Source organism: Xiphias gladius, chromosome 22 (assembly GCF_016859285.1).
Source record: "Xiphias gladius isolate SHS-SW01 ecotype Sanya breed wild chromosome 22, ASM1685928v1, whole genome shotgun sequence".
Taxonomy (NCBI): Eukaryota; Metazoa; Chordata; class Actinopteri; order Istiophoriformes; family Xiphiidae; genus Xiphias; species Xiphias gladius.
The window spans coordinates 25,481,454-25,503,316 of record NC_053421.1 but is presented as its reverse complement, the minus strand read 5'-3'; the positions used below and the strand labels follow the sequence as shown (position 1 = coordinate 25,503,316).

At 47.8% G+C, this 21,863-nt stretch overlaps 1 protein-coding gene across 2 annotated transcripts; it reads right to left on the bottom strand.

The window, feature by feature from the left end:
• Positions 1-1,115: 1,115 nt before the first annotated feature.
• On the bottom strand, positions 1,116-16,974 carry LOC120784669 (retinoic acid receptor beta-like). Of its 2 annotated transcripts, none has more exons than XM_040118647.1 (8): positions 16,742-16,974; positions 12,168-12,346; positions 11,037-11,178; positions 7,517-7,683; positions 4,713-4,889; positions 3,306-3,510; positions 3,038-3,196; positions 1,116-2,220 (listed from the first exon to the last, which is right to left on the bottom strand). In XM_040118647.1, the coding sequence occupies exons 1-8, from the start codon at positions 16,902-16,904 to the stop codon at positions 2,021-2,023; spliced, it is 1,392 nt and encodes a 463-aa protein (XP_039974581.1). In that variant the 5' UTR covers positions 16,905-16,974; the 3' UTR covers positions 1,116-2,020. The 2 variants fall into 2 exon arrangements, with proteins under 2 accessions (XP_039974581.1, XP_039974580.1); XM_040118646.1 differs by lacking the exon at positions 16,742-16,974 and having other exon boundaries at positions 1,116-1,984; positions 2,043-2,220; positions 12,168-12,248.
• Positions 16,975-21,863: the final 4,889 nt, after the last annotated feature.

Here is a 21,863-nt window from a genome sequence, read left to right as displayed (position 1 = left end):
CTCAGCTCCCGGTTATGTGTCATTTACACATTTACAGTTTCACCTCATTTTGTGGGAACATGAATCACCAGGAGGCCGCAGATGTGTCAACAACACTTGTCCCGTTTTCTCAGCTGGGAGCTGGACACTGCCTGTTCACGCTGATGATTTTTGTTACACCTTAGTTATTTCGCTTACGCATCAGTGTTAAATGTAGCTTGTCGGCCTGAGAAATCTGGTACTCATTCACCGCTGCACGGATAAATCTCAGCGGACTGAATGTTGCATACCAACTGCGCCGGAGTGCAATTCCTCGCCAAGATCCACAGGGGGCGGCATGGGCCTTTCCTTTGAGAGGAGGCCAGCCGACCTCAAAAAACCTGGGGGCCCCTTTGGCGACATGCAACAGGAACCGCGCTGTCAACCTTCAGAGAAAACAAAGGGCCCGCAGCGTCAGCTGAAGCACAAAACAGCGAGATGAAAACCAGTACACGAGACTTTAATAGAGCAAAACAAAAAAACAGGAACGTGGTGGAGTCTGATCTGTTTTCAGTGATATCACAAGTGAATGCACCAGGAAAAATGATCACGGATATGTACATACAGTAGTCATGGGTGAGCAAATGAGGGCGCTGACATCTGCCGCTCCAGGTGGACAAATCTGCAACATGCGTAAAAATTCCCAGATGTGGAAAACCTTGGCACATTTAGAGCAGGCGCACAAGAGCACTTGCACTACACAGGCTGCTCGTTCAGCCATTTCTAGTGAAGGTTTCATACACTTAAGATAAACAACGTCCTTCTCTTTCATGGAATGTACATGCTTTAGGCACAGATGTCTTTTGATTTTTTTTGGATTTTATATATTTTTCCCACCTGCTTTGCTAAAACGATGCTGGTTAATAATCCTGTTGTGAATACGGCTACATTTTTTAACCATCTGGTTTAAATTTCTGTCATTATTATTATTACTATTATAATATTATTATTATTATTATTTCTACAGTACACTGTATTTAATTAGGTAAAATTCATTTACAGCTTTCTGTGATTATTTTGTTAAGTGAAAAACATATTTTTTTTTTTTTTTTTTTTTTTTAAAACACAGTTCTCATCAAAGTAAAGTATCCAAAAAAAAAGTATCTCAAACATTTCAAACGATATCCAGCCCTGTCAACAGCTGTAAATAGACCTTCTGGGATTAAAACTTTGTGTGAGAGGACAGGGTTGTGTGTAAGCTTACTAAAGAGTGTACAAACTCTTTCTTTTTAATACCGCCACAAAAAAAAACAAAAACGAACAAACAAACAAACAAAACCTAGTAGATTTCCAGCAAAAAGCACAACTTCTCCAGAGAGAGTTGACACCCTCGGAGCAACAAGCTGACAACTACGACACTGTGTTCTAAGTACTCATTTGTTGTACTCTGTGTCTCCTGAACTCAAATTCGACGTGTCCTACATCGACTCAGCTACCTATCAGCTTGTGCACTTTGTTAATGCCAGCTATGAACATTCACCCTTATGAGTAAAAAAAACTTTTTGCACTTAAAATTTCCCTTTTCTTCTTTCTCTCGGAGCACGACGACACATCGGGTACAAACAGAGGACTCTGACGAGTGAGAAAATTCACATAGTATGTAAAAAGCTCAAAAAAAATCAATTTTATAGGTTTACTATCTTTGCTACACTAGTGCTAAAGGCAACGTTATTAAATGAGGTAAAAATGAATCCACGTGCTATCTCATGCAAACATAAATACAGTAAAAACCAGATAAAGGAAGGCTGAGAGTGATTCTCAGCGGTTATGAGGTGCCCGCGACCAGGGGTTAAAAAATGAAACTGTGACTGATTAAAACATTACTGCATCATTCTCTTTTGTTCGTCACGTCTGCAGATCAGTCCGTGAATACTCACTGACCCTTCTCTGACCAAAGACTGAGGTAAGACACTAGTGACCCCTCTGAACTGCATCTGTACTTTAACATAGCTAGCGGTTTCTCCGGGAGGGAAGACGGACGGGAATGTTCCTCGGAGCAGCTTCAGGGTGAGAAACCAGAGGAGTTCGTGTGCTGCGGGGCGACGGCGCGCGCCTGCTGGCTGGCGCTTTGCTCCGCCCGGCTCTCCTCCGAGCGCCTCCTCTGGTGCTTCTCCAGGTTCTGCAGATCCTCCAGCATCTCCTCGATCAGAGGAGGCATGGAGCCCGGGATCTCCATCTTTAGCGTCACCACCCTCTCAGCGCCTGTGGAAACGGACACGGAAGTGCTTTTTACACAACATGCGTTAATGCGCCAGTTGTTTTTTTTTGCCGGGGACCTCCACAAGTTTTCCCCAAGAGATTTCTACCAGCTGGGATGCCGGGGATCACTGCTTCACTTCGCCAAGTATTGTGCTACTTGTGCCGACATGTCCTGAGTCTTCATTCTTACTAACGTTGCGAGACAGCTGGCGCTACGGGCTGCTTTACCGCTGTCCCGTAAATCTGCAGGCGTTGGCGTCTGCCATGGTCCCAGAACTCCGAAAAATGTAATTCAATTCAAAGTAAAATGTTGTAGCCACCAGTGATAACGGCTGCGAAGCTAGAAAAACAAGACTCAGGTTGTAGAACAAACTGTTTTCCTTTTTAAAGCGAGCCGATGTTACTTGCGCTGAGCGACAGCTACGCTGTTCAAAAGTCGCAACCCCCATGACAAAGGTGCGACGGTGGCACAACTCGAGAGCAGTAACCTGGTCGGTTATCAGCCAACATAAACCACTGGTCGTACCGGACCAGGTCAGGCTGTAGAATCAAAACCACTGGGTGTGCTGAAATGAGCAAAGGTGTTTTTCTCTAAATGCTTATCGGTTCGGCTTTTCTTTTGTGGGGTAATGAATGTGTTCATTCTTAAAAAGTTGCCAAAACTGTTATCAATAGTTACATGATCTTCCTTTAATTCCCCTTCCAATAGGAACAAATGAGTATGCAAGAAGTCGCAGGGGTTATTATATCATCTCAATTGTGTGTGATGAACGAGGAGCTTCATGAAGGACGGCCTCTCGGCTCGTCAGGGGATCCTGACCTTTGGCGCTGATGCTGCGCAGGTCGGTGATCTTCATGAGGGCCCTGGGGAACATGAGCGGCATGCTGGGTCGCCGCTTGCGGGAGTAGATCTTCAGCGCCTCCAGCAGCGGCTCCTGCAGCACCTCCACCTTAGACGGCTCCTCCAGGTCCTGTCGGTCTGCTCAGAAAGACGGAGGGAGACACAGCGAGCCGTTACTGGAACGGGACTACACAGAGCGTGTACAGGTTTACGAGCTGGCTTACGCGACACTTTTTTTCCCTGGTACCTCCGGAGACGAGGCAGATGGCGCTGAGGAGTCCGCTCTCCGTGTCGTCCATCTCCAGCGGCAGCAGCTGCCCGGCGAAAGTGAAAACCTGATCCGTCAGCGGTCCGAATCCGGCGTTGTGGATCTGAGTGCGGGTCAGGGTCAACCCGTCAGAGAAGGTCATGGTGTCCTGGTCAGGAGTGTAGCGAGTGCAGATCCTCAGGATCTGGATGAAAAGAGAAGAACAGCGGGAGGAAACGAATGAGAAAAAGCAGGAACGTTTTCAAGTATCAAGTCATGCTGCACCGATTCCCATCGTGAAACCGAGGCCTGTGACGGTCATATGGGACAAAAACCCGTCGCGGGAGTGCTGTGAAAAGCATTCAAACGGCCTCCCGTGTGGCTTTAGATGGGACTTTAATCGGTCTGGACGTTTTTTTCTGTTCCTGCCCGTGTGAGTTTTTCCACTTCATCATCTTCTACATTTTGATTTTTGGCCAAACTTCAGATCGAATCGAAGCGAAGGCACAGCAGGTGAATTTCAGCCTGATGAGTGTCTGAACGCTCCACCCGCCGGTCTTCACCGTGGCATTTACAGACTTCCTCAGTCACTTTGTTTGGAAATAATTTGCACCGTAAACTCTAAAATAATGAGTGGAGCCATTTTAACCTCCATTGCAGATAAACAGCGAACCCTTTTTCATACTATTAGAGACATTCCTCACGTCCCCTGTCATCGCGAAAACTGCTTCCCTGTTTCCTGATCTGCTGCTGCTTTGATAAAATGCATAAATACATTTGATAAACTCCGGCTAATTGACGCTTTAATTGAGGCGGGATTACTGAGCGTTTTTCCCTGATGACTTACAGTCATACAAATTTCAAACACAAATACAAATTTAGGGGAAGCACGCACGGCCCACTGGACCTGTGTTGTTGCCGCCGTATGACATGTTCTGGGTGCAGGGGGGAAGAGTGACAATTATGGAGACCGAAGGAGCAGAACTTGGCAAAGGAAAGTGCCAGAATTGCTCATCGGGGAAAAATGTGTGAGAAACGAAAGGCAACAGAGCCTGTGATCGCACACGGCACTCCCCCGCCGCCATCAGAGTGTCAGGGTAAATTATCGGGCTGCGACGGTGACGATGACAGACAGACTTGGCAGTAAGTGACGGGGGGGGGTGAAGGAGAATAAAACATGCAACGCACTCTGCCGGAGGGCTGCTCTCTGTCTGCCAGCCCGCCTGTCAGTTTGTCCCCGGCACGAGCGTCGGCTGACAGCGCGAGTCGGGATCCAGGCCGAAGTGCGACTGGGCGGGAGGAGCCGTGTACGTGCGTGTCCGTGTTTGTCCGTGTACGGTTTGCATTTACGTGTAGCTCCGGTCATTCGGCGTGGGAGGCTACTGACAACTAACGTCCACCACGTACCAGGATGTCCAGGCAGGCGGCCTTGAGCAGAGTGATCTGGTCGGCGATGGTCAGGCCGGTGAAGCCCGGCACTCGCTTGGCGAACTCCACCACCTTGATGATGCACCTGGTGGCGAGCTCGCTGAACTTGTCCCACAGCCCGAGGTCCAGCTGGATCCTGTGGTCCGAGCTGGAGTTCTGGATGGAGGAGGAAAGATGGCGCATATCTGTCAGACGTTAATGGCTCAGAGTGGAGTTTTTAAGGTTTGTGGCTCAGGGAGGACGCAGGATTCGGGGGGCCACATTAAAGACTTTAAAAAGGCCCGACGTGGTCACAAATAAAACACCGAAACATGTTATTTTATTGTAAACTTTGACAACAACAGGAGCAGCCATGATGTTTACTTTCAGCTGCGCTTTGTTATTTTTTTGGCCACTTGGGGGAAACGCAACAGGGTCATCTCACAAAAGTTAGATGCGGCGAACACGTTAGCGGACAGCTGCCCACCTACACATCCAGCAGACGCAGGGCAACGTTTCCCATTCATTTGGAGTCGCGCTCATGTCCAACTGAGGAGCCTAAAGGCCGGTGTTCGTGGTGGGTCGTGGTGAGCTGTCGCCTCAGCCGCTGAACGCTCCCGCCAGAGTTCACCGGCTGCTCGCTACCCGCGTCTGTCTGCTGTCAGGTAGTGGACAGTGGGGCTCTCCTGGGGCTTTTTCTGCTTAAAAAAACATCTGCCTGCCGCGGCTGGAAACGGGGGTTGATGACCGGGCCGAAAGCGGCAAAACCGTGGCCGTAAAAAAAAACCCAAAAAAACAAAAACCAAAACGATGAGCTCAAAGACGCCGAAACCAAACGCGCCAGACATAGACTGACTTCGCAGTAACGGCCCGTGGGTTCGTCCCGACGAGCGACACCTTTCACATAAACAGCGATCTGATCCACTGTTTGTATGAAAATATGGATTGCAGCTGCGTAAAGACACAACCTGATTGTAATGCGGCCACAAAAAAACAAGACATCACTGCACGATAACAGGAGTGCACGCTTTTCCGATCCGTACTGGAATATCACACAATGATAGTGGTGCTTTGGTCACACTAGTGGAAAGCCACGGTGTTTACTTCCAGAAAGGTCCCTATCTGAAGCAGACTCAACTTGATTTTCAAAACACCGAACGGCAGAAGACAAAAACATGGCACCGGACCAGGGACGAAGAACAGAGCCTTTGTCCCTGCATCTGTCTGATCAAAATCCAGTTGAAATGTTTTTGGTTTTTTTTATCTCGTAGTGAATAGTCTTTCAAGCTCAATTTTAAGCCCAGAAATGTTTTGACTGTGACGTTTCCAGTGTGGTCAAATCATTTAACTTGAATACTGAATCTTTTCTAACCTTAAGAAAATGCTGATGTTGAAAAAAAACCCATGACCTCCACACAAATTACTCCACATTTTACTTTTTGAGGTTTTAAATTTACTGAATTTTAAGACCTTCACAGTGTAAGACTCGTGGATATCTCGATTCATGTCAAACCAGGAAGTTTTTGGTTTTTTTTTTTAATTTTATTTTTACGCAGAAGCTGTTTGTCATTTCATCTGCATTTCCTGACATTACTCATGATCCAGGCCCCATTGAATTCTCCTGACTTGTCAAACCACAAACATGACGTGTCAAACATTCACTTATTTCTAAATAAGGGCACACCCTTAAACTTCACACCAGTCGGATTACTGTATTGCATTGCTTCTCCGTCACGAGGGGGCGGACGGGTTTTTTTTTCCTGATTGGGATGGATGTGTCAAAGCTTGCATGAGCAACACTACGTGCTTGTGGTTTTATTGTTGAGGACCACGCAAACGTCCCTGGTGTCCTAGCAGCAGAAAAAGCATTCAGTCTGTTTGAATTTACATCCTCACCAACAAAGACCATGACGTAAAAAAAAAAAAGAGATTTCTGTGGATGTCAGTCTTCCTTCCTGGAAAATTACTGGAAAAATTAAGGACCCATAGAATAAAACGTTACCAAATAGTGTTTTAAAGAGATTTCTTGACGTTTCTTTTGTTTAGCTGCGACTAATTTCTCTTACGTGAAAGCTACAGTGTGTAAACTTGCGCGCGTTTGAATGTGGATCTGCTGAGCGCATAAACTGTTTGAATAATAACAAAGATATCAATATTAAATGGTGGCTATCCTAAATAAATTGAGGCCGATCAGCTTCTCCCTGTCGAACGTGAATGTTTACAGCTAACGTTAAAGATTTCAAACCGCGACCTAAAACAACCTTAAGCCTGCGTTCAGAGCACCGTGACCTCTGACCTTTCAGTAACGAGACGATCGCTGAACGATAATCACACGTGTAGAGCTTTAAAAATGCCACTGCCCCTCCCCCCACGATAGCTTAGATCTCTTCTCGCAATTCCTACATTTCCCATGAGGCTCTCAGACCTCAGTAACGCCGTGAGTGGAAAGCTCTGCAACTCCAAGCTTGTTCCGCGCCTACAGGGCCTTACACAGAAACGCTTCAAAAAGAAGTAAAATGAGGCAAGTTCCCCTGCGTTTTCGCCACTGCCATGTACAGGATCATATCCTGTAAGGTTTTGATTGCGTTTTGTGTTCGATGTCTTCGACTGGCATCCAGAATGGACATGCCCAATTAAATTCATGCAATCCTTCAACTATTATCCATAAATTCCCCGTCTGAATCGAACTAATCACTGCATAGAAAATGACAGCCTTGGTGTTTTCCCTCTCTACAGATATTACTTTCTCTCTGTTTTTTTTTTTTTTTTTTTTTTAAACAGCCAGGTCTGTTGCTGTGACTCACTGTGGTGTATTTCCCCAGCTGGCACAGGGAGGGGAAGGTCTCTCTGTGGGCCCGGCAGATCTTCTCCACTATCAGGCCGAGCTCCGCCGTCAGCTCGTACGTCTCCATGATCGTCATCTTCACCGCCTCCTTCTTCCCCTTCCGCCTGTTCCTGTCGTTTCTCACCGCTGGGGAGAAGGACAGCGCCAGTTACAGGATGTTCAGGCAACAACTGAAAGGGTTTCTAAAAGTTCAAACGCTGGCACTTGATTTGAAACTCGGAAAAGTGTTTGAAACCTGCACATTTTTATTTGGATCCCCACTAGCCACTACCGAGGTGGCAGCCCCTCTTCCTGGGGGTCCACACGTACACTTGGCGCGAGAAACTCAGTTGCCGGTTCATGAGACACACCTACTCTAAAACCGATGCAGCTTAAGGCAGCGGTCGTGCAATAAATCCTGACACCAACAGTCCAAAGACATTCGGTTTGCAAAGAAACGAAAACAGAGAAGCAGAAAATATGAACATGTGACAGGCTGAAAACAGGTTGTTTTATTAGGTTGCAGGTGACTTTTCTGATGATCAACTACTTAATTAACTGACCAGTCGTTGCAGCTCTGACATACACACTATATGTGTAAATATTTTTTCTTAAACCAAGCCTACACCCTTGTCTAGACTCATGAAGAAGAGGCAGCTAAAAGTAACAAAACTAAGAAAGTGGGTCCCGCCAAATGTTCAACATGGCCTAAACTGCGGGCGGCACATTACCCAGAGAGAAGACGCTGGCCTGTCCCAGATGTCCGTCACCTCTTGACCTGGGAGACGCCCAACGAGGGGCTTGAGGCCTGGGACGCTGATTCGGATGTCCAAGAAGGGTTTTGCCCTCCTCGCACGGTAGCCCCGGTCTCACCCTAGTTTTATGTTCCCTCTCACAAAAAAGCGAGGGGGGGGGGCTCGTGTTTTAGTTCAGCTTTTAAGTCCATACTCTGCTGCGCCATTTCACGGCCTGAGCGGCCACGACCACCGGGACCAAGGCCCGAAGGGGTTTCCACATATTGTTGGCCATGTAGTGTTGTGTTAGGTTTAGGGACCCCCCCCCCCGACCCCCCCATTTCAGTGGAGGCGAACTGAATTTCAACTGCGATTCTTGAAGCATGTAAAAGTCAAAACAAACGTCGCTGTCAGAGGACTTCACTGACGCTGCGTCTCCGGTAGAATACAGAAAACAGCTGGCAGTCAGCTCCCCGCGGTGTATGGGGGGGGGCGTCAAGCCGGCTGACGCTGCGTAACCAGGTTAGACTTTCATAATCACCTTCGGTAACGGTGTCAACACATCGCGGTGCGTCCCACCGACTTGGCTCGGGCGGCTACGCACATGTTCAAGGGGGGAGCTCGGGATTATGCAACACCTGGGTCTCCGCCCTCCTCACTCCGAGGCCACTGTGCCGCCGCCTCCTCTCTCTCTCTCTGGATGCCCTACATCCACTCCTCAGTGTGCACGCACTCCGACCGAGGACGTGTTGCACCGTTACTGAATCGGCCGGCGGGCGGTTACATAGCATCCATATGTCCGCGGCATGTGATGTGTTTACGTAACGCGCGTCCGTCTGGACGAGTGTGGGCGAGCGGCAGTGAGAACATGTGGCGGGGTGGATCCCTCGCCGCTGCCCTATCGCGGCCCTCCGCCGCCGCCTCCACATAACGCAGACACACAGACACACACACACACACACACACACACACACACACACACTCCGTTATCTGGGTCACGGCACCTCTGGGCCTCGCAGAGTTTTTTGACTTTGTTTCTGGTCGACCGCTGGGGCGCCAGAGTGCCGCCGGAGTTCACCAAGAACTCCTCGATGAGGAGATTGAAAAAAATAAAAAAATAAAAATAAAAATCATATTTTAAAGGGATATTTCAATCAAATCATAGAAAAAACAACAACTCAACAGCAGCCTGTCTTCACAGAAACTGTTTCTCAGCTACAGCAAATCATTCACATCCCGTCCTGTAGAAACTCTCTTCTAGAGCTTAGATAGATTTGCTCACTCAGCACTTCATTGGGAACGCCACACTAGCACCGGGTGAGTTCCTCAGTTCGCTCCCAGAGCAGCCTGAATCCCGCTTGGCCCGGACTTGTCAGCTGGGAATACCAGCTGACAAGGAGCCCGTTTTCGACGAGTTCTGCCTCGGGACTCGGGGCATCATCCTGCTGGAAGTCTCCATTAGAAGACGGTGAATTGTGGCCGTAAAAGGGAGGCACATGGTCAGCAACAACACTCAGACAGGCTGTGGCAGTCAAACCATGACTGACTGGTATTAAGGGGCCCAAAGTGAGCCGAGAAAACACTCCCCACACCAAAAAAATCTGTCCTCTGATGGACGTCCAATTCTTGTGTCTTTTAAGGAGAATATTACATATATCTACTGTTTTTTTTTCTTTTCTTCTTTAACCGAAAAACAGGACGTGGCCCGAATTTATTCTGCTCTGAATGATGTCTGTGCCTTTTTTTTTTTTTTGTCATGCGGGCGTTCAGCCCCAATAACCTGCACCAAAGAGGACAGGGCAGCCCTGCACGTTGCCCGAGAGGAAATGCCCGGAGCAAAGGAGCAGTCAATAGGCAGCTCGCTGCTCTGAATGCACGCAAAATAATTAAAGGCCGCTCAAATGGATGGTCCGACATTTTTATCAACCCCCAGAGAGATTTTATTGAATAAATCAAACCGAAACTATCAAAGTGTGTGTGTGTGTGTGTGGTGGGAGGGGGGGGGGCTTAAGGGAACTGTTTGTTGTAGCTGTAACAAATGATGTGTCTTTAAAAAGTTACAGGGAGTAAATAAACGGACGTTAGCTGATGACCCACATTTGGAGACACACTGACTCCAGTGTGTCTGCAAATGTGGCGATTTTGAACGCTAATTGCTAAATTTGTGGTTTGAGATCATTCTGGAGTAAAAGCTGAAAAGCAGAACAAACCTAGTTTAAAGTCCACTGGGTTTTGCTGACAAATGCAACGCGTTGCCACGGGGCCGAAAACAGGGCTGATTTTCTTGGCTCGGAGAAAAAGCTGAAGTTCTGAGACAACAGGGTTTTCACAGGACGGTGACGTGACGGTAGATGTATAGCAAAGGGACATCATTGTAGTGGTTTCTCTGGTATAAATAAGAATTTATTTCACTGTGGTTTTATGAATCACTAACAAAACACGCAACCGGTTCTGCAGAGACGCAAACTAAAAACCTGAGTCAAGGATTCTGACCTTTCATTCACCCCTTACACCCTGTCTCTCTGAATAAGGACATCGACAATCCACTCTGCACTATCTACTATCTCGTATCCACCTTGTCCTTGAAGGGGACACAAGTTCCTCTGAACGTATTCACATTTGGTAGGAGCAGGCAATTCCCCCTTGAGGGTAGCGAGTGTCTAATTTTGGCTGCTACAGGGGCCACACGATTATCAACCAGGCAGAGCAATGAAGCCCCCGATGCCGCCCCCCCCACCGCTAAATCAGAGTGGATCAGACACTTACACTCCTTCGACATCCCCACGGCGAAGCACCTCTGCAGCCGACAGTACTGACAGCGGTTCCTGGTGATCTTGTTGATGATACAGTTTCTGTCACGGTGACAGGTGTATGCCATGTTTTTCTGCACGCTGCGGCGGAAGAAGCCCTACATAGGCAAGAGGGGGGGAGAAGACATGAATGATTTAAGTTACTAGAGTAGTGGAAATAATCCCGCGTAGTGTAACATCTTATGTAAACGTATTATGCATAAAATATTTACTTAATTCACTGAAATAACATCAATCCATCCATTAAGTATTTAAATAGTTCACCGGAAAACTGAAATGTTCGACCCGCTGGTTGCGGTAGAGGAACGATCGCCAAGGTCACTAGGATTCATCGTGTGGGCGCCATGAATGTCCGTACGAAAATCTGTGTGCAACTCCATCAACCGGATGTTGACATACTGACTAACGCTGTTGTTGAGAAAACCCGCAGTAAAATATGGGCCTTTTTTTCTATCAGGATTATTGTTTTTAAACAGCATCAGAAAACACCAACAGGTTTTCGATTTAGTCGTCTTTCTTGGGAGTGATGGCAGAGTCCAGTCAGTTTCCACGTGAATTTAGTTAGCAAACCACTGGAGGGGGAAACGTGGGGGGAAAACACCTACGTTCGGCGGAATTACACAAATCGGGTCATTTACAATCGGAAACTACATGTTGGACATTCTCATGGGTCGAACAGTCGCCGGTGTTTCTTTCTCAAGGAGAAAAAAAGCCGCCAGGTCAACAGCCCTCCGGCGTTAATCCGTTATGGCGGTGGCGGGGACAGACTACCCGTGCTCAGTGCGCTGCGGCCCATTTAGTTGATCTAGAGATAATGCCCCCCCCCCCCGTGACCAGTCGATCGGTTGAACAGTAGGTACCACTTCAGTCGACACCAGATTTTCTTTGGTTGACTACAGCCCTAATAAACATCCTGTAAGACAGCATCCTGCATTCACAATATTTAGGTAGTTAAGTCTTTTATTTATCCTGTGAGCTTTGCAGCCATCTTCCTTTTTTTTAACGGCGTGACACACATTTTAAAAAAACTGCCTGCATTTTTAGTGAAGACCAGGTCGTGAAGCAGCCCGCGGGCCCGGTTCGTTACCTTGCAGCCCTCGCACGCGCTGACCCCGTAGTGGTAGCCCGAGGACTTGTCCTGACACACAAAACAGGGCTTGTAAGTGCGAGGAGGTGGAGGCGGGGAGGGCGGGCTGGCGAAGAGGTCGTCTGAGCTGGAGCTGGAGCTGGAGCTGGAGCTGGAGCTGGAGCTCTGGCTGCCCACCGCTGCAAACACACAATGTCATACCTTAGCACACACGATCACGCTGGCTTCGCCCGGCGAGCTTCTCTGTCTCACACGGTCAGTCCTTTCCATCCGACACGTGAGAGAAAGCCCCGGCTCACTCAAATATGAACACACCGACATGATACGTATATATTTTTGGTTCCCTGTGACTTACACTTCGCGATGATATATCTTTTTTTTTTTTACCTCCGATGTCCATTGCGATTAAATGGCCATGAATCCACTGGGAATCACAGAAAAACAAGCTTTTAACTCCAGAAGTTGCCTGAGAATCATCACTTTTTTTTTCTTTTCTTTTAAAGTTTTTCTTCAGTTTCAAACTAATCCAGTGACAGTTGTCTGTAAGTCCATGCACACGCTGCTAACATTAGCTGCTAATGGCTAACTCGGCGCATATTTCAATCGTGCACATTTGCCCGAAAGTGAACAAATATGGGCTAAAAAAAAAAAAAAAAAAAAACTGGACTCATGTTGTGGCCCGCGGCTAACTAACTCCATGGCGTTATGCTTCCTGTTTACACGTAGTTGGGGACGTAGTTGTCTCATTCTGTCCCGCGTGTTGTCAGACTTTGACGGCCCCTGTTCTAGACATTCGCTAACTGCATGGGATGAATCCCGATGTTTCAGTGACCCCTGAGACCTTTCGTCTAGTGGCAGCGTCGGGCAGAAAATCCGATTTAGACGGCGGAAATATGAAGAAAAAAAAGAAAATGCGTGACTTCTCTCGCAGACCAAAGCGTCGCCATCTTGGAGATCTCTCACAGTCTAACGGGCAAGCAGCATTGACATTTTTTCTGAGCTCAGTCATGCGTCTGAGTGATGGCCAGTTTTGACCCCGATGACCCCCTTGGTTAAAATTCACATTTTCATGATGGAACTGACATTTTGCCTCATTGCGGCGAGGTTCAAGGGATACCTCTGCTCCACTCCACCTCTACCGACGCTGGGAGAGAACCCAGTGAGGAACAAGAGATGTCTTTTCCAAGGTGCGCCACCATAAAAAGGGAAAGTAAAGCAAACTACAAAAAAACGGATAATCGGTATAATCATAAATAAATGACAATGATGGGAATAAATCAATTAACTGAGCTTAGTCAAAAGCAATGTGACATCAAAAGCATCCATAAATGGTCAGTGAACGCTTTTCTATCATGGATTAAAGCCTCTAGTTCTTCATGCTTCCAAAAAGCATGTTTTGTGGCAACATTACACATCCAGCCTCTGTTAAATGAAACATTTACCGAGAGATAACGTGAACATATGGACAATGTTGTCCATATGTTGTGGGAACTGGAACAACGGCGTTGCATTTTCAAGCCGCGGAGACTGTGTCCATCCTCACGCAGGCCCAGACTCCCTGCTAAAGGCGGTTTCGTAGAGCTGCTGCTGCGAGATTTCCTAGGAGCCAAGCGATGACCTGAGAGCACTGGGCCAGCTGAGGACCGGCAGGACTCCCGTGTAAATCTGCAACGATCCCGTCAGACCCTTGTCGGACGCCCGAGGATGCAAAAGCGACCCCCCCCCCCCTCAAGTGAAACCCAAACTTTGGCACAAATAACAGAGCGGGTGCTCTGCCTGGACATAGCCTGCGTCTCTGGTTTGCCGTTTCATTGGCTTTGGAAAAGTGCTCAGTGTAGAATCCACCTCTCCCTGACATCTGCAGCTGCCAAGATTTAGAGTCACCTGCTGCAGAACCGCCCCCCCCCCGCATAAATGCATCGTTTCCCTGCACCAATCACAGCAGGCGACCCCGCCACTTGAAAAAAAAACACTTTTGAGAGGAGATTTGCTCCAGTGCGTGGGGCTCGCTCAGCCTCCCGCCGACTCTCCGGTCGCCTCCGCCGAGAAAGCCGTTTTGAAAAGGGGGACAAAACGAGAAAAATGGTTCCTCTCCATCCCCTCGAACCCGTGGCCTCTGGTTGAACCTGGAATCGGCGGGTCGGACGAGGACACCCCCGTCAGCCCCATCGCTCTCCCGGCACGACACAATGCCGGAGCATGCCACAAGCCCAACTGACGGATGAGAGGGAGGAGAAACAGAGAGCGTGTGTGTGGCGGGGCGGTGTAGGCGATTCGGTCGGGCCGAATGGGGGGGGGGGTGTTACCCCCAACCCCAATTTAGGTGGTGTTATTTGATGTGTGTCACAACGCATTGTGCCGGGCAAACACTGCCATCAGCAGAGGCCTTTGAGGGTGGGAGATAAGGAGATAAGTTCAAAGGGCAACGAAGGCGGGACCTGCGCGGTGGGTTCGAGCGCCGCTACATGTTATCTTGGGTTACACTGATACGGAGAAAGAGAACCCGAGCGCCCCGACCCTTATTCTCTGTTCTCATGGACCTCAAAGGTTCCGCTGAATCGCCAGCTGACCAGTCAGCAACTTTTTTTTTTTCCTCCACCTTTTCCTTATTTGTTCTGTTTCATTTGGTTTCACGCTGCACGTTTATCGTCATCTGCTCATTTAATGCCGCCGCCATTTATCAGCTGAGCCATTTGTCTAAGTGAGATTCTCGCGTGTCGTTGTGTGATTTGCCTACAGTGTGTATGTCTGTGGCATTAGGTTCTGAGACGTTGTAATTTGTAAGTAAAATGTGTTGAACCCCACTTGCTTTTTGTAGATTTTCTTCCCTGAGTCCGAGACATTTACTCACGTACTTTACGAAAGTCAAATCTTGAGGAACTCTACTTGAATATTTCCATTTCATGCTGCTTTTATACTTTTAGTCCGCCACAGTTCAGAGGGAAGAATTCTTCCTTTTCCCTCCACTGCATTTATTTAACAGCTGTGGTTATTTTTCAGATTAAAATTTGACATAAAACCCAAGATTTTTTTTTGTCTTGTGACCCCTCACACACACACACACACACACACACACACACACACACACACACACACACACACACACACACACACACACACAAACAAAACCACGGTGTTAAGCTGGGGCCTCTCCTCACATTTCAGATGTCTATGAGTTGTTCTAGTTCCAACAAAGAGTCGTTTCTTCTCTAAACGAAAAATTCTCAGATGGTTTCGTCTAAAAAAGGCTGTTTGAGGCAAAATGCTCCAATAGTTCATTAAAAAAAAACGGAAGTTGAAAGAATGAATCCGAATCTCTGTAGCAGACGTTTTTTCTCTCCTTCAATCATTCAAAGGGTCTAATATCGTCATATATAATAATGAATCACTTGTAGGGCCCGTTTTCCCGCAGCTCTTGTATTTCTTATTTCTTTTGACTGGCGACGGAGCATTTTGAGGTTTTTTGTCGCCCTTGGTGCGTCCGGAACGGCCTGGCTCTCCTCTGACCTCCCGGGCCGGTGACCGTCCGGCGAAAACCCGCGGTGACCCCCCACAACCGACCGGCCCTGCCCCCGTCTCACGCACACCGTCGCTCAGGAGCGCACGGACGCAGGACATCGCTTCCCTCCCACCGGCCCATTTCGCAGTTATGCGCAGTATGTAAACAGGAACTAAACGCCTCCTAAGGCGCCGCGCAGCTTCGGGGGCCACTTTAAGTGCTGCCTGACCCGCAGTACTCGTCAACACCCGATCATGTTCCACATGAAGACTCCGTGTATAATCTCACGGCTGTGGTTTACTGCGTTGCCATCCATTACCTGGATGGATACGATTGACCGAACAGATCCGACATGGGGGGCAGCGATGCAGGGGTCTCGGACCTGGAACGGGTCCTTGAGTTGGTTTCCTCAGTTTTGTGGATTTTAATATTCCTCTACTCGACTTTAAAGCACTTCGTGGTCTATCAACAGCAATTTTCGTCACCTGAAGCGTTGATATCTTTAAAGATAAACTTAGAACCCACTTTTCTTAACCTGGCTTTTGATGAGAATCCTTTATGGCCATTATCATTATTATTATTATCAATTTTGTCTGTTATCTATTTTACTGTTTTTCTCATAAAATCTCAATTTTTTTTGTGCCGTTTACAGGTGCACCGCCCCCCAGGGAAGCACTCCGAGCTCCGGCAGGTGACGGCCACCCAGTGGCTTTCTCCCGCACCCCTGCGGTGGCCCTACGGCGCAGGCCCTCTCTCTGCCCTTCTACCTGTGACTTGAAATTTCTCGGGACGGTGCAGGCCATCGGCCAAGCCTTCCGGCGCAGCGCGGGGGGGGGGGGGGTAGGTAGATCAGAAGAGGAACCTCTGGAGGGTCCAAGGGTGGAGGGCGACTCGTACCGATATGAAGCCCTCTGAGGCGCATTGTTTAGTTTCCACATAGTTGCAATAAAACTGACCCCACTTCACATGACTGAGCTCTTTTTAGACGATAAAGGGATTTTTCCCAATGTGAAGGCAGAGCCGGAGGAAAAACGTCCCTGATTCATTTTTTTTTCACCAAAACATTTCCACCTACATTGCGAGCACCGGTGCTCCTGCCAGTCCGACTCGATCAGCTCGGGGAAGAAGTCTGCCAAATCCCGGTCCGGCTCCTGCAGCGCGCCCGCGGGGCTGGACGAGCTGTAGAAGTCCACGATCTCCCCGGGACCGAAGCACTGAAATTCCACATAGTCGAACATGATCCGGTTTCAGCGGCGTCCGCCGGGGGATGTCGTCCGCATGGGAAATCCCTCCTCGGCGGCTCGGTTTCGCTCGGTTTTTTTTTGTTTTGTTTTTGTGCAGCCGAAGTTTATCCGCGCTCGGTGCGAACGGTGTTTTTTTTTTTCAGCAGCGAGACATGACAGTGTCGCGTTCAGAAGAGGCGTGCTTCTCCTCCCGGGGACGGCCGGGAGCCCTTTCGCATGGTGACGCGCAGCCGGCGGACTTCGTGCTCTCCGCGAGGGGCGCGGCGGTTGAACGCATCCAGACCCGGAGGCTGTTTTGCATAACAAAGTTTCCTCCGGGACTTCCTCGGCCTCTTATCTCCGCCGTGTTGACGAATGCCTCAGCTCAACCTGCTTCGTACCAGTTATGTCACGGCGACCGATGGCGTTACCTAATGTATGCGGCTGAACTCTCCGTGAACCTCCTCCGCTGCTGACCCTCACACGACCCCGCCGCTGTCTGACATCACCGGCAGCGGTGGAAGCGAAACGAGCGCCGGAGTCCCTCGGCCCGAGTGGAAGCGAGCGCGCCTCAGCCAGGGTCCGAAGGGACGGGTTCGGCATTTTAGGAGATTTTCGGGGTTTTTTTTCTCGGTACCGCTTTCTGACGAGGCGGCGCGCGTCGACGCTGTAATCCACGATGGATAAATCGTTTACTGAGGCCTTGGGTTGGCAAACTGTGGAAAGTCCTCCTGCAAAGCATGATGCTCTGTTCGCGCTAAGCTTCATAAAGGAGACCAACACCAGGTCATTAGGTCTGCTGTTACAAATGTTACTAAGCAGTGTTTAAATGGATTTCGGTCCAGATGCTCTGCAAGCCATTTTTTTTCCAAAGGTGAGTGGTCAAAGAGTCCATTGGATGGGGAATCAAAATCTGTTATCAATGGTTTCTAGCTGACCTGTGGAGCAATGGCAAAACGATTCACTACCTGCTGAGGGAGCTATGGACTACAGCTTATGAAGTCTCTGTTCCACACGTTCGCGTGAAAGCCTGGCGCCTACATTACCCACAGTGCACCGCGACCATCAACAGTTCGGTCGGATAGCTGGGTTGGGGTACGCCAACGGTGGTCAACGTAGCCTCCAGCCTTAAGCAGAGGTGAGCAGCGGGCTTCTTTTTAGTCTTCGCACCCAGCCGACGCCGACTCAGATGACGTCACTTGAGGCATGCTCGAGCCTGTGTGGAAAGAGACTTTGATTTCTAAAACCTCCCCGTCAAAGAAGAAGGGGGAAAGCTGGAAGATGGGGGGGGGGGCAGCCCGGAGTTCAGGCATACACCTATGCGGACATCTAACCGTGTCCAGACAGTCGGCTCGACTGCACGCAGCACCAGTGGAAAGATGTTTCTTCGGTGACTCTGGTCTTCACGCTAAGCTAACTGCCTCGTAGCCCCTGCTCCCTATGTGGCGCACAGGCGCCTGAGCGGTGTCCCTTCTCGCCACGTGGCCCAGAGAGCAGAATGTGAACAACCGCAATTCTCGAAATGTTGAACTTTAGAGTAAAAGCAGCCTAAAACCCGCATTACCCCGAAATGCTCAGAAGTATAACGAGACAAAAAAAAAATCACTGTGAATAAGGAGGTTAAGAAAACCCTATACTATGAATATTTCTTATCCATCATCCCATCACCACACTCAAATGTGTCTTTGTTCTGAGTTTTTTTCGGAAATGTACATTTCAGAGATGCAGTAGGTTCCGGGATTTTTCTTTTTTACCAAACCATCATAATCAGCCCTTTAACGCGTGATGTCAAATCCAACATTTAACCCCCGTTTTTAAACATTTAGGACAAAGGAGTGCATCCAGACCGTCCATCACCCATGAGTCATATTTATGTCTCTTTTTATTTGTCCGTATGTTCAGCATGGCCTTGTCCGCTGACTTCAGTACAGTGCTGTTGTACAAGTAATTTATCAGTCCGCAAGTCTTAGCTGTCAGTAACGCACCCGAATCCAGTTTGGTGGTTAAGCCTTCAGAGGCTCACCCTCGTTGGGTCTAATGCTCAGCTCTGTATTATTTGCATGTCAATGGTTGCTTTTCAAAACTTGAATTTTTTTACACCACGCACTTTGTGTGGTAGCATGTGCCTCATTTTGGCCAGAAAATGTCCAGTCTCTTCTCATCTGATACTAAGATACCGTCACCGTCCACTGAGAACAATGTCGCTCCAAAATATTTTCTTTTTATTTATTTACTCCAGCGGCTTTTAAAACGATTTTGCAAGTAAAATAGGTGGAATTTTCTCAAGAATCGGGTAAGCATGGTTTTTAAACCTTTTTATCTGGACGTTTTTTTTTTTTAAATCAAAATTGGTTATTGATTTCACTGGACGTTGATGGCATTCAAATTTTTCCACAACTTAATTAAAATACTCTTCCCTCTCCCCCCAAAAAATCCCAAAAGTACATTAGTATCTAGATTTAGGTCTGGATTTGCCATTAAGGGAAACCTGTGTGTTTTAAATAAAGGGCATCAGAGCAAAGCAGATAACACTGATGTCCCAGTATTGGCATTTCATAATTGCAACCATGTGGCCTTTTACAGAATCAATACTTTTTAGGCTCTGTTTTTCTTCATTCACGTCCACTTCAATTCTTGATCCTTGACTTTAAGTGAGAATTACTTGCAGTTAGGAGGAGCCATAATTAAATCTGCCGGAAGACAAAGTAGGTCAGCTGCGAGATGGGTGGGTGGGTGGGGGGATGGAAATCTGTTCCACCTCAAAATAATGGAACTAATTTACAACATTCATCAGCTGGAAATGACTGGAAACAACTTCCCTGCCCTAAAAAAACAAAAATAAAAAAGAAATATATAGAAAAGGAATTTAATGCATCGTCTGAAAACGGACCACTGAAAAGAGACATAGTGATACAGGCAGGTGGTGCCAAACAAGAATGTTTAAGCTATTTTGTTTGAAAATAATAATAATAATAATTTAAAAAAATACACTTGATATCCCTCAATGCCACTGCTAACCCCATTGAGGAGTGGGGGCAGCACAGCTCCAGAGTTAAAGGAGGCTAATTACTCCCAGTATCTCCCACACTCCAGGGGGGCGAGGTCATCCGGAGGACAGGCATGTGAAACATTCCTGCAGCCCGCTGCTGCTGCTGCTGCTGCTGCCTCCCCTCTTCCCCTAGTCCTCCTTTCTCCTCCCTCATCCATCCTCCCCCGGCTCCTCGGCTTCCTCCTCTTGCCTCTGTCCCATTTAGCTTTGCTCACATTTTTTTTTTTTTTCCTTGCCCTCCGTCTTGATCGCTCCTTCCAATATTCATTCGGTCATTTGTTTTCATTCTGTGGTAGCAGTGCATCCGTTCAGCCGTCCATCGATGACTTTTTTTTTTTTTGCAGAGGGAGTTAGGATATACTGATCTGGTTAAGAGTCCACCGCCATGTTAGCGGCTCTGTGAGGCTGTATTTACTTTGACGTAAATGCTAACATCAGCATGCTAACATGCTCACGATGAAAATACTAGCATGCTGATGTGAAGCAGGTGTAATGTTTGACATGTCCGCCCTTCTTAGTTTAGTGTGTTAGCGTGCTAACATTCGCTACGCAGCACTACATTCTATGTGGTACACTAGCGCTGTCACTTTTTCAAAAAGTCAAGTTCAAACTAATCTGCACAAACGTAATTGGATCAAATTAATTTGAACGCAACAGATATAGCATAAAGCAAACTACTTCAGATGGTCTGTTGTTCTAATAGACTGTACCTTTTTCATTCGCACGGGTCATTGCAGTTTAAATTTAGATTTTTGTTTTTCCCACTTTCAAATGTAAGTTTGAATTCTGTGACAAACCCTTCTAAACACATAATAGAGCTGAGGCTGATGGGAATGTCGGTGGCGGAGATTTAGTCATAAACCAAAAAGCTGGACAAGTTGAAATTCTGACCTGAAGGTGGCGCTAGATGAAAGGTCGGGAGATCGCCAAAGTCGTTGTAATTGATCCCGAGGGGAGCCCGACCGCGTGTTCTCGAATGTCATGGCGATCCATCCGATAGTGGCTGAGATTTTCCGCTCAAAATTCACAATTGCCAGCCTCGTGGTGGCGCTAGTGGAGGAGTCGGGGGGAATCAACGAAATCGTCGGGGCCCATTCCCTGTGGCCCGTGAATGTTGTGGATCGAACCATCAATGACACCGCAGACATCAGCATTAGCATCCATGGAGCCACGCCGCTGGCGTGACTAAAAGCAGCAACGGAAGAGCAAAAGCCTGTTGGCTGCCATCAGTTGGTTGGAAAAGAAAAAAACAAACAAACAAACGTAAAGAGGCATCTTTACTATCATCCCATCCACCATCAGCACAAATTATATCACATGGATCTTCACGGACATACATTATGTCCTGTTAGAACTAGTTAGAGTTCACTGATTTTCTTGTATACTGACTGCAAAAACAGCATACGAAGAAAAAAAAGTTGCCAGTTTATTAGGTACGCCTCGCAAGAAATGACGGCTTTAAAGTTCAGTTTGTGTTGAAATGGTTTCAGAGGGGTGTTGATCGTTGTTGAGCCACATGATCATTCTGGAGGCTGTCGTTTGTGTTATACCGACAAGTGTCCCTGTTATTTATTCTGCCCTCTGTGATATAAATGGGGCTGACGTTCTCGAATCTCCAATCTACCCCGAATGTACAAAACCACGCAAAACACACGGGCACAAACCACATCTTGGCTTTGGCGGACGGTGTAAAATCCTTTTCATCTGCTCCTCACTCTGTGCATTTATGTGAGTGTCCCCAGCATTTTGTCCAAACACGGCGTTGCACCAAATGGCCCCATCGGAGCAAAACGACCAAATGAGCCGCGGCCCCTCCTTTTGCTTCTTTACAACCAGTTGTAAACCTTCAGTTGGAGCCTGGCACCACTGACGGGTTATTTATTAGTGCAATATATCTCTTTATTTTCACTGTCACACGAGGGGCA